This window comes from Penicillium griseofulvum (assembly GCF_001561935.1).
Source record: "Penicillium griseofulvum strain PG3 chromosome Unknown contig_6, whole genome shotgun sequence".
Classification (NCBI taxonomy): Eukaryota; Fungi; Ascomycota; class Eurotiomycetes; order Eurotiales; family Aspergillaceae; genus Penicillium; species Penicillium griseofulvum.
Genome location: NW_024467419.1, coordinates 326,793 through 340,416, shown reverse-complemented (window position 1 = coordinate 340,416; position 13,624 = coordinate 326,793). Strand labels below are relative to the sequence as shown.

The window sequence follows — 13,624 nt, the reverse complement described above, 5'->3', positions numbered from 1 at the left end:
AAATAGTAATCATCCCCACACCTCATCGGCCCTCGGCATATCCAGGTACCTAGCTTCTCCGCATTTACAACCCCGAATTGCCGTCGATCTCTTTAATTTTCTATATTATTTCCTTATAACCTCCTCTATTAATTCTTTATTCTCTTCTCTCTCAATCAAAACAAATCTTCTACCAACTCCGAAGACCAAAATGCCACCTTTCACAATCCAACCCCCAACCCCCGCCGACATAATCCTCAGCTACCCAGCACCCCACGTCCTGCTGGTAACGCTAAACCGACCCCGCAATCTAAACTGCATAAGCACTCAAGGCCACTCAGACCTCCACGCAGTGTGGGAATGGCTCGACGAAGAGCCAAGCATGCGCGTGGGTATCCTAACCGGAAAGGGCCGGGCGTTTTGCGCCGGGGCGGATCTAAAAGGTAAGCCCGCCATATCCATACGAGATTACGCATTTCCCCAAAAATTAATAACTGATTCCCCGCTAACTCCACCAGAATGGAATAACCGCACCTCGACAGGAACAACAACCTCCAGCTCCACAATGCCGAATAGTGGGTTTGGTGGACTAGCGCGACGTAAGGGCAAGAAGCCTGTGATCTGTGCTGTGAATGGGGTCTGTCTTGGTGGGGGTACGGAGATGATTATCAATAGTGATATCGTGATTGCGTCTTCGCGGGCTGTATTTGGATTACCGGAGGTTAAGCGGGGGGTTGTTGCTCTTGCTGGGGCGTTGCCGCGACTGGTGCGGACTGTTGGGAAGCAGCGGGCTATGGAGATGGTTCTTACGGGACGGATGGTTGGTGCTGCTGAGGCGGAAAGGTGGGGGCTTGTTAATTCTGTCGTTGAGGTTGGTGAGAAGAATGAGGAGGAGATTGAAAGGGTTGTTTTGGAGAAGGCTTTGGGTGTTGCGGAGGAGATTTCCGGAAATAGCCCTGATTCGGTGCTTGTTAGTCGTGAGGGGGTAAAGTTGGGGTGGGAGGGGATTGGGGCGGATGAGGCGACGACGATGTTGAATGAAACGTGGGTTAAGAGGTTGAATGAGGGGGAAAATATTAAGGAGGGACTTAAGGCTTTTGTGGAGAAGAGGAAGCCTGTTTGGGTTGATAGCAAGTTGTAGAAAAGATTAAAAGATTCGATTGTCCCATTCGCTATTCATACTACAGTTCGTAAAGTCATATAAAAACACTAATCCCGTTCTCCGTCGCGCCGTGTACCTGGTATTCGCCATAGTTCATGCAAGTTGAGTTCCCAAAGTGAAATCAAATGCGCGGTTGCCCTGCCTCTCTGAAAAGTGGTGTTAGGATGTTGTGTGAGGCTGGTATAAAGGAGAGTTGCCTACTTGGTGTCGGATTGTACGCCGTCTACGACCTTGACCACATGAGGGAAGAGAGGGTGGTCTCGGTCCAAGCCGGTTAATTGGACAGCAGCATCAGCAGGCGAGTTCTCCTTGAGGACCTTAGCCAACTCAACACTCTCCTCGTCCCCTTCCACATTCTGGAATCGTAGGGCCATTTCGAAAGCGCCCATTAGGGACTGGAACTTTCCGCCACGCTCAGCCAGCTGGGAAGCCGGGCCAATGAATCGCTCTTTGCGGGACACTTTGCGGATTGGGGCACGGCCCACGCGCTCCACATTGTCCTCGAGGTATGGGTTTGAGATTCGGGTGATGATGGTCTCGACGTACTCCTGCTGCTCGGCGGCACTGATTTCATGTTTGTCGATGATGAGGGAGGCAGTCTCTTGAAGTACATCACGGACAATGCCACGGATGCGGTCGTCATGGAGGGCATCGGCGATGGTCTTCTTACCGGCATTGTAACCATAGTAGGCTGCAGTGGCATGGCCGGTGTTGACAGTGAACAACTTGCGCTCAATGTAGGGCTCCAGGTGGCCAACCCAGTGGATAGCTGGGATGTCTGGGTGACCAAACTCGCCGAAAGGCGTTGATTCCACGGCCCATTCGTAGAACTTCTCGATGCGCACGTTGAGACCACTGTCAGGGGCCTGACCGGGTACAATACGGTCGATGGCCGAGTTGGCAAACCGGGCTCGGTCTGGCATAGAACCGATACGTTCTAGGGCGGTGTTGTCCTTGATGAACTGGTGTAGAGTATCAGTGGCACCAATGGCGTTCTCACAGGCAACGACGGCGAGTGGTGTGGCTTCGGTGCGGGCATCGATACCCTTGGCAATGACGGGAGCGATGAACTTGAGGATGTTTGGGCCCACAGCACAAGTTACAATGCCAGCAGTTGCGATCTCCTTGATGACATCGCTCTCATGGGTCTTGGAGTTGATGGCACGGTAGTTGGTGATTGTCTTGGTAGATTCACCCTCATCACTGACTTCAGTGACTTGATAGGACTTGGTTTCCTGTAGGGCATTGATGATACTGTCCATGACATCAACGAAGACGACTTCATAGCCAGCAGCATGAAGGAACTCGGCAACGAAGCCACGGCCGATGTTACCACCGCCGAAATGAATAGCTTTCTTCTCCATGATGAAGGGTGTAAAAGGTGGTAGTGGAGATGGAAGTAGAGGGAGGGTATAGAGTAGAGAGGGTAGAGGGTAGAAGGTAGAGGGTAGAAGGGAGGAAGGTAGAAGGTTAAAGGTAGGTAGAAGTAGAAGATAAACTTAACGGTCGTGGTTTCCAAACCAATAGAGGGGAAAAGTGCAACTATTTAAAGGAAAAAAAAGGAAAGTATATGGACCTGGAATATTCCCGTGTTTCCTGGGAAATATGACGATGACTTCATAGATATTAGGAACTACGGGACTGGCCTCCGCCTTGTTTGTAACCTAGATGAGAGCATCATATGAAATATCAATATTATATTTCATTTTATTTCCTATTATTCCTATTATTTTCTATAATTTCTATTAATTCTATTTACTATTCCACTATTAATCCGAGAAATGTTACCTTTTACCCCCCGCTTTGTCCGTGCAACCCTTTATACTCCCCTCAAACAATTACCGCGCAGTGTTTGCGTAGTTCCTATTTGATACCATTTCCATGCGCATATACAGGACCTGAACCATTCACCGAAAAAGAGAAACCGGGAAAACCCGCACCATATTCCTATCCTTTCGCGCTTTGACAAGAACCTTGGCAAAATGTAGTCGGAGAAACGTAGCCGATAAACCGGGAAACGGAGTACAGTGGTCCTCGGTGTCTGTGCCTTATACGGAATGTATCTGCTTCAAAGTACGGAGATTCCGTGACTTGACTATTCGAGACATTTCGAGACTATTCACAAATTTCTATGATATACCCACATGTGGTGACGTCGGATGAACGGTTGATGGCCTCGACCCAGTTTTTTTTTAATTAGTTACGGCCAACCCCATCGACTCCATAATACCGAGGTTTATTCCAAGGACATCTATTACCTTCCATCTAGATTGTAGATGGCTGCCTTGCACTGCCCGACATACCTCTTAGCCCCTGGAAGTTAGGGGGGAAAGAAACCTAACCCTCGCGGTATCTTTAAGCCCATTGGCCCAACATTCACGCTCTCAGATATCCCGCAAAAAAAAAAGAGGTAAGTGGTCGGATTGGAAATGTAATTTCATTTGAAACAATTTTTTTAGTTAGATTGGCTATTCTATCGGCCAAATAAAATCTTAAGGTGGTATCGTTCCATTCATGAAAATCTCTCTCTCTATCTACTAGATGGAAAATTATATTCGATGCGAGTTTGCCCGATGTCCGCCCCCCGTCTGAAACACTACGTTCTCCGACTGGCTAGTAACACCGCTTCCTTTTCTCTCCCTTTGGTAGCTAATTACCCCTCTATATCCTTTTCAAATGCAGCAGCAGATGCAGCCCGGTTGGGAACAAAGGTATTCAGAAAGCAAGCAACGCTACCGGCCACTAATAGCCCCACTGCGGCCCAAGTCATCCCGAGAAATTTCTCTCCATAATGGGCTGACACGTTCGAGCCCTTGCCGTGAGCGTTGATCAAAGCAACAAATTCAAAGGCGATGACCGTGGCGATTATGGATGCGATACTGATACTAAGAGATCCGAGCTAATTAATGACACCACGTCAGCTTGTCGTATTCTGGGGAAATGCGATATCCAAAATGCACCAGGCTCAACTGGGAAGTACACTTGCACAGACATGCAGAGAGTTTATGTAGGGGGTCCATCACCTGGATCGTGCGGTTTATGTAACTCACCGTGAAAAATCCAAATTCAAATAGGCCCTGGCCTAATCGCGGAGAAAGTGTCGCCCATACTCGTACAAGTATCGCCGCCCCCATCGCACCAACTCCCATACAGTACAGCACGCCCATGACTTGACTTGTCAGTTTGAGGGCGTGGAAGTCATCGCTAATCACGCGTGGCCAAGTCAGTCCCTGGGCGAGGATCTCCTTCGGCCAGGCTTGTGTCGGATCAAATGAGGATAGAAGCGTGCGATTTGAGCATGCGGTCACGTTGCGTATAACTCCTGCACTGGGCGTGGTTGTCCCCAGTGTTCCCTGGCAGTAGGACATGATGTGGATGGAATAGAAATCGTGAGCTTCACTGCCGATGGTGCCTAGTGTGCCTGCGGGTGTGTACAGCTAAATGGATAGGGCCAAGTCAGTATTCTGCATCTGCCACTTATAGAAAGTTGAAGACGATCGGGATCGGCCTTACAGTCAAGAGATCCACACCATCGAGGAAGTTTCTATGCGTCCCTGCGAAGAGACATAGAATGCTGATTATAAATGCGATGAACACTGTCACTGTCGGGAATAGGCCCTTGAAGTCCAACATGGTGAATTGGGTATATGCGTTGGTCTGGTTCTATTCTTCTGCGAGATGTAGTCGGATCCAGTATGTATGTTGAGGATTGGTCACAGCAGATGTGAAAGTTCGATATTCAATGAGACGTCGAATCTGCGATTCTCCCCTTTCACAATCCTTATATACATAGTATGTTGAATGTCCGGATTGCCGGGACGATCGGGATCTAGATTTCTTCACGATAGCTTCATTCCAGACGTGGGCTGTTAGAAAGGGCGGGAGCACATGTTCTGGATAAAATCAAGATTGGATGTTCCGTGGAATGTATCCATCATGTATGATCAGGTACTCTGTAGAAGACCTCTATCTATTAGAAAGGTTAGTACATCCAGAGTAGCCCAGGTATGATGGCTGGGGAAGGGGATGGGTGTTGTCCCGCCCGCTTCAAGAATGTTTGGAATGTTGCCAGCCACGAAGGATCTCGCATGTCGACATCGCACGTGTGTTTTATTTGAGATATGAAATTAATATACTAGCTTATAAGTGAATTTTATCTGGGGGCTGGGAAGGTTTCGATCTCAGAGAGGGATCTGACAAGGCTATATAGTCGATTCAAGGGAATTGACGTCAGCGACAGGGGGTTCAAGGTATATTGCCTTGGCCAATTCCTAGACACCTTTTTTGCACTTCATAAGCCAATCTCTAATCTCTTCGGAAATTCCCTGTTTTGACACTTCAAATTCCCAACTGGTCTAGATTGTTCGGCGGCTCCAATACCTGTTTTAGTGGAAGAAGCACTAGGCCCTTTATTTTGCCCTAAGTGATCGCACAACAGAGTTAGTATTATGGTAGATTAAGAAGAAACAAAAAGAGAAAGACTAAAAAAAGAATTGTATCACTACAATCCGACCTGTTTATGTTTCTGTACAGCGCATTATAGAGGCATAGTGGTCAATGGAATTTGATTGGTCCGAGGTTTCACCTGGCAGAAAATCTTTGAGTAAAACATAGATAATTATGCCCAGGTGGCCAGGTGGCAAGCCCGAGTACCCCGAGGCCCAGCCCTGGAGGGGAGTAGTGTTGGTGGACCCCCCTGTGGGATTAGTATATTTTGTATAGCAACTCTGGACAAAAGATACATATATCTAACCTCAATTTTTCTCAACTCTCGAACTAGCTAAAGAAAAGATAAAAATAAATCTATAATTTAAGTCTAGTTGGATCAATACACTAAGATTTAATTATTAAGATATATCATAAAAATTTGTAAAGCGCATTCTTAACAAGCACTCCACAACTATATATATTGCATGTACGGAGTACATTTTTATCCATTCTCTCTTCAAGTATACCTACTCGGTAACTTTTACTAAGTTGATACTAATTAACTGAGTATTTACTCTCTATATATCTTCTTATATTCCTCCGAACCAATTGAGCGTTAAGAATATTGTGGCTATCATTATGTTGTGCTCGAGTACACTTTATGTGGACTTTCTATACAAAAGATACCTGGTCCTACAATAGGCGGATCTTGATAGGCTTGCCACAAATGCAATATCTATTTAAATATTATAGGCCAAACAGATCAGAAAGTAGAATGGTACGAACCTCAAAAGAAAACCAAAAGTGTCCATGGATACTGGGTGAGGCGGAGAGCCACCTCGGCCCCGGCCCGGAGGAGGCGTTCGATTGCCCCCGGGCCAGGTGCCCAGGTGCCCAGGTGCTCAGCCCTGGAGGGTAGGCATACTGACTAATTCACCGCCTGGAAGTTGTCCAATGTGCCGTCATCTCTCGCTGTACCTATTCTGGATGTTCGATCTCATCTCCGCTATCTTCAATTGTGTTACACGGGTGGGCAGTGCAAGGATGTAACACGTAATCGCCGAAGGGCGAAGACCCATAGTTGGATCATTCATGCATGGCGTCTATCTATCTTATGGAAGGACTTGTTTCGCTCTAAAGATCCTACCATAAGCCTTGGACTTAGAGTACAGCTTGGTAGGCTCGCTATTATTGCAGGTGGCAACACGATAATGAAAGACAATTTAAATTGATGCGAAAACAGGAGCAGTTATCTAAGATACAAAGCTACACCATCTTCCTGATTCTCCTGGCCGTGTGTCCAAGTGTGTATGTAACTCTAGAGGCTTGTATATTGTTGCCTGTCGAGGACTGAATTATAGAGCCAAGTTCCTTGTTAACACACAGAACCTTTGAATAAGCCATAGCTGTGATTGTTGTAGTAGTATTTTCCGTACTATCCTTGCTTCTCCAATCATTTGATTCATCTCACATTGCAACCATGCACTTCGAGGTGGCCCTTTTAGCAGACCTTTTTGTATAATTAGACATATTGTCTTATCGTCTGTTCCCTAAACTGGAAGTAATGTTTTTTGTCTTCGCACATTGGCCCTTCGCAAACCTATTTAGGCTATCGGAGATGATATTTGGGGGAATACTGACGTTAAGTTAAACCCTCGAGGCTGAAACATCGGGTGATTATGTACTTTATTTCCCGTCACCTGTTCATGAGTCAAGTACCCCCGTGCTAAAATAAGTGACCAATAAGTAAAGTGTACACCTTAGGGGATTACACAAGAAACTTATAATGCAACATAGGTCAGAGCAAAGTTGATAATGGCACAGTAGGATGAGCGATTAATATCTCACGCAAATGGCCTTACCAATCATATCACTAAACGCCACTTGTTATAAGACTATCGTAGCGTTTATAATGCCCTATAGGGGATAGTAACACAGCCACGTGAACCAACGTGTAATACATAGATTTACGATAAAAGAACCAACCAAGTCGAAAACTGGTGACTCGTGGGTTGCTACCCAGCATCCAGACGTGAGAAAAAGTGTGCGGTTAGTGCTGATGTGATGGAAGGATAATGACTACCTAGGTACGGAGTATAATAATCCTTCCAATAAATCTGGGTCTGAGGGCTGCTGGGCGTCATGGCCCGATCTAGATGTGGACACGCTAGGGCACAGAAAAGGAGACTGGCACTGTGAAATCCAATAGACTGATTATTGATTATTCTAGACGTTTGCCCGAGCGGCTATATCGGGTTCGAAGATATCCAATACTATTCACGGACCTTCCTGCTTGGTTATTAGTCGATTATTAGTCGACTAGTGTTTACGAAGTAGTGCCATTCCTATACGAGTTTCGGATCCACAGCGTTTAGGGAGGAGTTCCCAGTGCGGAAAATGTGCCCCGTACATAGTAGCTGAAACAGGGCAACCTTCCGGATCATCCTTCTAGAAGGAAGCTAATGTATGTAGCCTGCAAGGGATACGCCCGACATAGGGTGGAATTCCTGTAGAGAACTCCCGAGGTCGCAAGGCAAACTCACCTTGGCATGCCGGGCATCGCAAAGTATACCAGCCCCTGAACGAACCAAAATGGGATAAAGGGGAAATCAGGCAAAGTCGGGTGCGCATATCACACGCAACAGCTTGGGTGGGTACAAAAGTTTCCCAGATGCATCTCCGAGTATCCTAAACAGGGGAACCCGAGACATCAAACAATTTGAAATTTCGCTGACAACTGACCACATCATATGTGAGCACGTGCGTGCTATCAGCAAATCCAGCCCTGCAGGACTAAGCATTGTAGAAGCTCACTTGGCGACGCCTCTTGCCGGGGGCACTTATTGCTTGACAGGCCTTGGAATTGCTTGGAATTGCTTGGGCTAATCTGACAGGCTAAGCAAGCTTTAGCCAAGATGCTGGAAGGTTTGATGCAGCTATGATCGCATGTATCAATTTCAGACGCGATTTTTTTTGGTAGATGGTATAAAATTGTATTTCCACTTGAAGCAAAGTTCGCCTGACATCTCATGTCAATGATAGTATGATGCATCTCCAGTTAATACACCGGATAGATCGGAAAGTAGGACGACAGTGACACGCAACGCGATAACACGTGTTGAAGGTAGGTTCAAGAGGTTGATGGCGGAGAATGGAAGTCGCACATGGTCAAATACTGCATCCTGATTGGTCAGAGATCTGCAAGGTAGATGCCGGGGTTTCCAAGTAGCGTGGAACGCTCACTACGTCAATATTCAACTGACACGGCCTGTACTGGGACCATATGGAAATGATTTCTGGGAGAGACTTCTTTGCCTATTGTAGATATTGGCCAATTGCCTCAGAAAGTCTGAGCCAAAGCGCTAATGATATTGGATCCGAGACCGGCTCCGGGACTAAGTTATGGATAAGGCCGTTGCCACTTTTCCCGTATTGGCATTGCATTGGCATACATTGGCATTACATAGGCCTTACTTTTTAATCAAGAACTTGATATTTTACTTCATAATTAGTTCTGTATATTGTAAACTTATAATGAATTTATCATATTGTTAAATACTCCGTACATATATGTTGTAGGAGTAATTATTTTAAACGTCGAACTTAAAAAAAAGAATTTCTCGCCCCGCGAAACTTTGGGAAGATCTGCCATGAACCGCAGGCGGTGGCGATCTGAAATCCATATTCTGCCCCCACGTGCATAGTTGATTGGTTCCCGGCAGCTCCATGTCAAATCCACCTGATCCACTTTTCTCCACTAAAAGTAGAAATTCTGTTTCCGGAACCAAAACCAGCAAGAGCAGACCCATAGCAGTAACCAAGAGATGGACCCCCCCAGAAGGGCCCTGACCCCAAGACAAAGCGGTTCTTGCCATCTTAACTTTTTTTATTTTTTAAATCTTTTTTTTGGAGTGGAGACGCCACTTAATATGCCGTCGCATCTTCTCACTCCCAGTTTTCTCACTTCCTCTTTTCTTCTTCTTCCATCTACCTCTCCCCTACTTAAGGAGTCCATCGCCACTTTCTTGGGTTGAAGTCACTCATCTTCCCCAACTATTGTGGTCACATTGACTCTTCCCTCCCCCCGCAATTGATCCTGTTATCAGGACTTTGCCTTGCTCACGCGACACTTTCTTGAGTGCTCTCACGATGGCCGACTTTGGTCCTCGTGCCCCTCATGGGCCCGACATGTCGGGAACCCATAACCCACTGGAGGATATGGATATGAATGAGAAGGGTGCTTTCGATTCCCTCATTCGCCCTGATGACAGCTACACCCCCGAGGGTACCTACTGGGCTGATCTCCCGCTCTGGAAGAAGATCTCATTCGTCACCTCCTCCAACAATGTGGAGGCAAAGAAGGAGATGAATGATATTTGGGCCATGCTGAAGAAGGACCCTCTCTCGCCCATCTCCTACTATTTCCGCAACATGGTCCTCCCTGGTGCTGGTCTCGGTCTCGAGGGTTACGTGCTCTTCTCTATCGGTAACATCAAGCCTCTCTTCGAAAAGACCTTCCCCGATTGCTGGAAACACCACACAACCTGTAGCCAGCAGTGGATCTACGCTATCGACTACCTTGAGATCATCGGTATCATTGTGGGTCAGATCCTGGTTGGAATCTTGGGTGACTGGTGAGTTGCAATTGTACACCTTGTGGGAATGAGATCGTACTAACGTGTGACTAGGCTTGGCCGTCGATGGGGTCTGATTCAGGACGCCGTTATCATGCTTCTCGGTCTTGTCATGTTGACTGCCGCCTGGGGTGTGACCATGAATGGCTGGGTTATCTGCTATGCTTGGTGTCTCTTCATCTACGGTATCGGTGTTGGTGGCGAGTACCCCATGACTGCTACCAGTGGTATGGAAAATGCCGTCGGCTCTGGCAAGGTCTCCACCAAGGATGATCGCCTGCACCGTGGCCGCAAGGTTACTAGTGCCTTCTTGATGCAGGGCTGGGGTCAGTTCTTCAATCAGGTTCTGCTCATCATTCTTCTGCTCTGCTTCCACCACGGTAGTGGTAACAACCCTTACTCTGCCGTCGCTGTTCAGTGGACTTACCGAGTTTCCTTCGCCATTCCTGCTGTCGGTACTTTGTGGCTTGTGTACTACCGTGCCTACCACATGAAGGCTGCTAGCAAGCAACTCGCCGCTGCCAAGAAGAAGGCTTCCGTCACTGGTTACGATGCCAAGTCTCTGAAGCTGACCTTCAAGTACTTCGGATTCCGTATTTTCGCAACTGCTGGTGGCTGGTTCGCCAACGATGTCTTCTTCTACGGCAACAAGCTCTTCCAGAGCGAGTTCATCAAGGTGATCAGTCCCGCATCTGAGTCCGTCATGCCTACCTGGCTGTGGAACTTGGTCAATGTCGGTGTCTCTCTGTGTGGATACTACTTGGCCTCTTTCCTGATCGACAACAAGCTGTACGGTCGCAAATGGATGCAGATCATTGGTTTCATGCTCTGCTTCATTTTGTTCATCGTTCCTGCTTTCAACTTCGAATACTACCGCCGCCCCGAAAACATCAAGTCCTTCCAGACTATGTACTTCCTCAGCTCTTTCTTCAACCAGTTCGGTCCCAATTCGGTCTCCTTCCTGGTCGCTGCTGAGGTGTTCCCCACCCCCATTCGTGCCTCTGCTCACGGTATGTCCGCTGCCTGGGGTAAGGCCGGTGCCCTTCTCGCTGCCGTCCTGTACAATTACATCGATACCCAGACCAAGTTCTACGTTGTGCCTTGGTTCGGTCTGGCCGGTGCCGTGATTACCGCCTTCTTCCTTCCTGACACCACTGGTCTGGACTTGAAGGAGCAGGAGCGCCGCTGGCAATACCTCCGTTCGGGTCGTGAGGAAGAGTACCACGGTCCTGCCGTGCACCCCAAGCACCTGTCCTGGTACGAGCGCTATGTCCTGCGCAAGCACCGCTTCTACAATGCCGAACTCGACTACCAACAGAAGGTCGAGGAGTACCGCATCGAGTGGGAGACCGCAATGGCCGCCAAGTCCGCTGAGAAGGACGCTGCCGACGCAATTGACACCGATGACTCGCTTCTCGAGGGCCATGTGCACACATACTTCCACCGCACCAGCCCTATGTTCAAGGGCATGGAGAAGAATGTGTCTGCCAAGCAGGACACCTTCACCTTGCCTCCCCCTGCGGAAAGCGAGGCCGAAGATGCTTACTCCAACGAGAAGCACTAAGCGATTAGTTTGCTCGGTCCTCGGGTTATTGCCTGTGATGTGACCATGAACCCAATTCTTCTTTTTTAAGCTTAGCTATGAAATAATTCTTTTTCTTTTCATCTTGCATTTCTTTTTATTAGCTTATCTTGCATATACTCTCAAGTCACTTTTTGGAAAAATTTCATGCTTGCTACATGGCATAGCTTGCATGATTATATAGATTTTGATACCACTTACTGCGCTGGTCTGAAATAGACAAATTGCTATATCATTTTTGGAGATCATTCATCAAATTGTAGGACTTATTCTACAACTTGCGTATATACTGGATTTTTTCTAAATTTGCCTGAGGCAGAAATGCTGACTAACCTCATATTTTCTACCTGACATGGCATGGATTGATGTATATGCATCGCACATTTGATCAAATTCGTGATATCATCAAGATAAATCTCCAAAGTAAAAAAAAAAGCAAATATCATGAGACTCTTCGCCTTCGGCTCAAACGGCTCAGGCCAACTAGGCATCGGCCACGAAGACGACGTCTCCACGCCAACGCAATGTCTCTTCGAGCAGCCAGAGCCATCACAAGGATCCCAAATAACCACGGTTCCAGATGAATCTCAAATCATTACCATCGCAGCAGGCGGAAACCACACCCTCCTCCTAACAACTAGCGGCTCAATCTACGCCGCCGGCTGCAATGAAGACGGACGGTGCGGCCCGCACAGAGAAACCAAATTCCCAAATGGGCACGAATCCAAAGGAAACATCCTTCGCTTTCGTCAAATGATTCTCTCAGATCCCATCTCTGATACAGAGGTATCTAAGTTCAAACATGTCTCCGCGACGTGGGAGGGCACCATTGCTGTAGCGTCTGTGCCAAGAAACAGCGACAATAACGTCCATGGAGACAATCCCACAGAAGATCGAATCTTCGTATTTGGCTCATCGCCTAAAGGAGAACTGGGTCTCGGAAAAGATACCGTCTCTGTCACGGGGGCGTGTATCCCCTCCTTCCCGCTACCGGGGTTGAGGATTACAGCGCTGGCGAGCGGGATGGCTCATTCGGTTGCTGTGCTCTCGAATGGGGACGTCTATGGCTGGGGCGGGGCGCGGAAGGGTCAGCTTGGGAGGGAGAATCGGGAGGCTAAGGTTGCTTATTCTCCTGTTCGGATTTGTGTGCCGTTTTTCGCGGAGGCTGTTGCTTGCGGGAGGGAGTTTACGGTTGTTTCGGGGCGGGGGCAATTTGTTGTCCTTGGTGATGAGGGGAATCGGTGGGGGATATTGAATGTGCCGGAAAGTTTATCTTTGCGTGCGGGTTTGGATGATGGGGATGGGGATCATTTACAAGATGGTGAGCAAGGGTGTGGAGGGCGTGGAGGTACTATTCGCTATCGTTATACTAGTATTGCGGCTAGTTGGCATGGGGTCTATGTACATGCTGCGCCCGGTTTGGGACGGGAGGAACCGTCGATATCGGATACAAAGACAAAGTCTGATTCTGATATCCTCGATGGTTCGGTTGTTGCTTGGGGCCGCAATGACCGAGGCCAACTTCCACCGCCGAATCTTCCGCCTCCTGCTAAACTCGCTGTTGGTAGTGAACATGCCATTGCTCTTTTGGGAGATGCTCGAGTCGCGGCGTTTGGATGGGGTGAGCATGGGAACTGTGGACCTGATACAAATTCCCAGGGGAATGTGTCGGGTACATATAATGTGATTTCGCTCCCCGAAGCTGTGGGCGCGGGTGCGAAGGTTGTCGGTGTTGGAGCGGGGTGTGCAACTAGCTGGATGATTGCGAAGTGATCGCCTTTCAGACCTGGGAACGCCCAGATTTGGCGATAATTGCACTGCCCCTGATAGAGGTGGCTG

At 47.9% G+C, this 13,624-nt stretch overlaps 5 protein-coding genes across 5 annotated transcripts; 3 read left to right on the top strand and 2 right to left on the bottom strand.

Moving 5' to 3' along the window:
- Positions 1 to 190: 190 nt before the first annotated feature.
- On the top strand, positions 191 to 1,120 carry PGRI_072650 (enoyl-CoA hydratase/isomerase family protein; the record flags this gene model as incomplete). The annotated part of the gene is made up of 2 exons (XM_040794979.1): positions 191 to 422; positions 498 to 1,120. The coding sequence occupies 2 exons, from the start codon at positions 191 to 193 to the stop codon at positions 1,118 to 1,120; spliced, it is 855 nt and encodes a 284-aa protein (XP_040652656.1).
- A 218-nt stretch (positions 1,121 to 1,338) lies between these two features.
- On the bottom strand, positions 1,339 to 2,505 carry PGRI_072640 (mannitol-1-phosphate 5-dehydrogenase; the record flags this gene model as incomplete). The annotated part of the gene is made up of 1 exon (XM_040794978.1): positions 1,339 to 2,505. One exon carries the CDS (start codon positions 2,503 to 2,505, stop codon positions 1,339 to 1,341), a length of 1,167 nt encoding a protein of 388 aa, XP_040652655.1.
- A 1,289-nt stretch (positions 2,506 to 3,794) lies between these two features.
- On the bottom strand, positions 3,795 to 4,774 carry PGRI_072630 (Actin cortical patch SUR7/pH-response regulator PalI; the record flags this gene model as incomplete). The annotated part of the gene is made up of 3 exons (XM_040794977.1): positions 3,795 to 4,040; positions 4,192 to 4,578; positions 4,655 to 4,774. 3 exons carry the CDS (start codon positions 4,772 to 4,774, stop codon positions 3,795 to 3,797), a joined length of 753 nt encoding a protein of 250 aa, XP_040652654.1.
- A 4,944-nt stretch (positions 4,775 to 9,718) lies between these two features.
- PGRI_072620 (putative MFS phosphate transporter) lies at positions 9,719 to 11,767 on the top strand (the record flags this gene model as incomplete). The annotated part of the gene is made up of 2 exons (XM_040794976.1): positions 9,719 to 10,203; positions 10,258 to 11,767. The coding sequence occupies 2 exons, from the start codon at positions 9,719 to 9,721 to the stop codon at positions 11,765 to 11,767; spliced, it is 1,995 nt and encodes a 664-aa protein (XP_040652653.1).
- Positions 11,768 to 12,229: 462 nt separating this feature from the next.
- Positions 12,230 to 13,558, top strand: PGRI_072610 (Regulator of chromosome condensation, RCC1; the record flags this gene model as incomplete). Its single annotated transcript, XM_040794975.1, has 1 exon — positions 12,230 to 13,558. One exon carries the CDS (start codon positions 12,230 to 12,232, stop codon positions 13,556 to 13,558), a length of 1,329 nt encoding a protein of 442 aa, XP_040652652.1.
- Between the last annotated feature and the right edge of the window lie 66 nt (positions 13,559 to 13,624).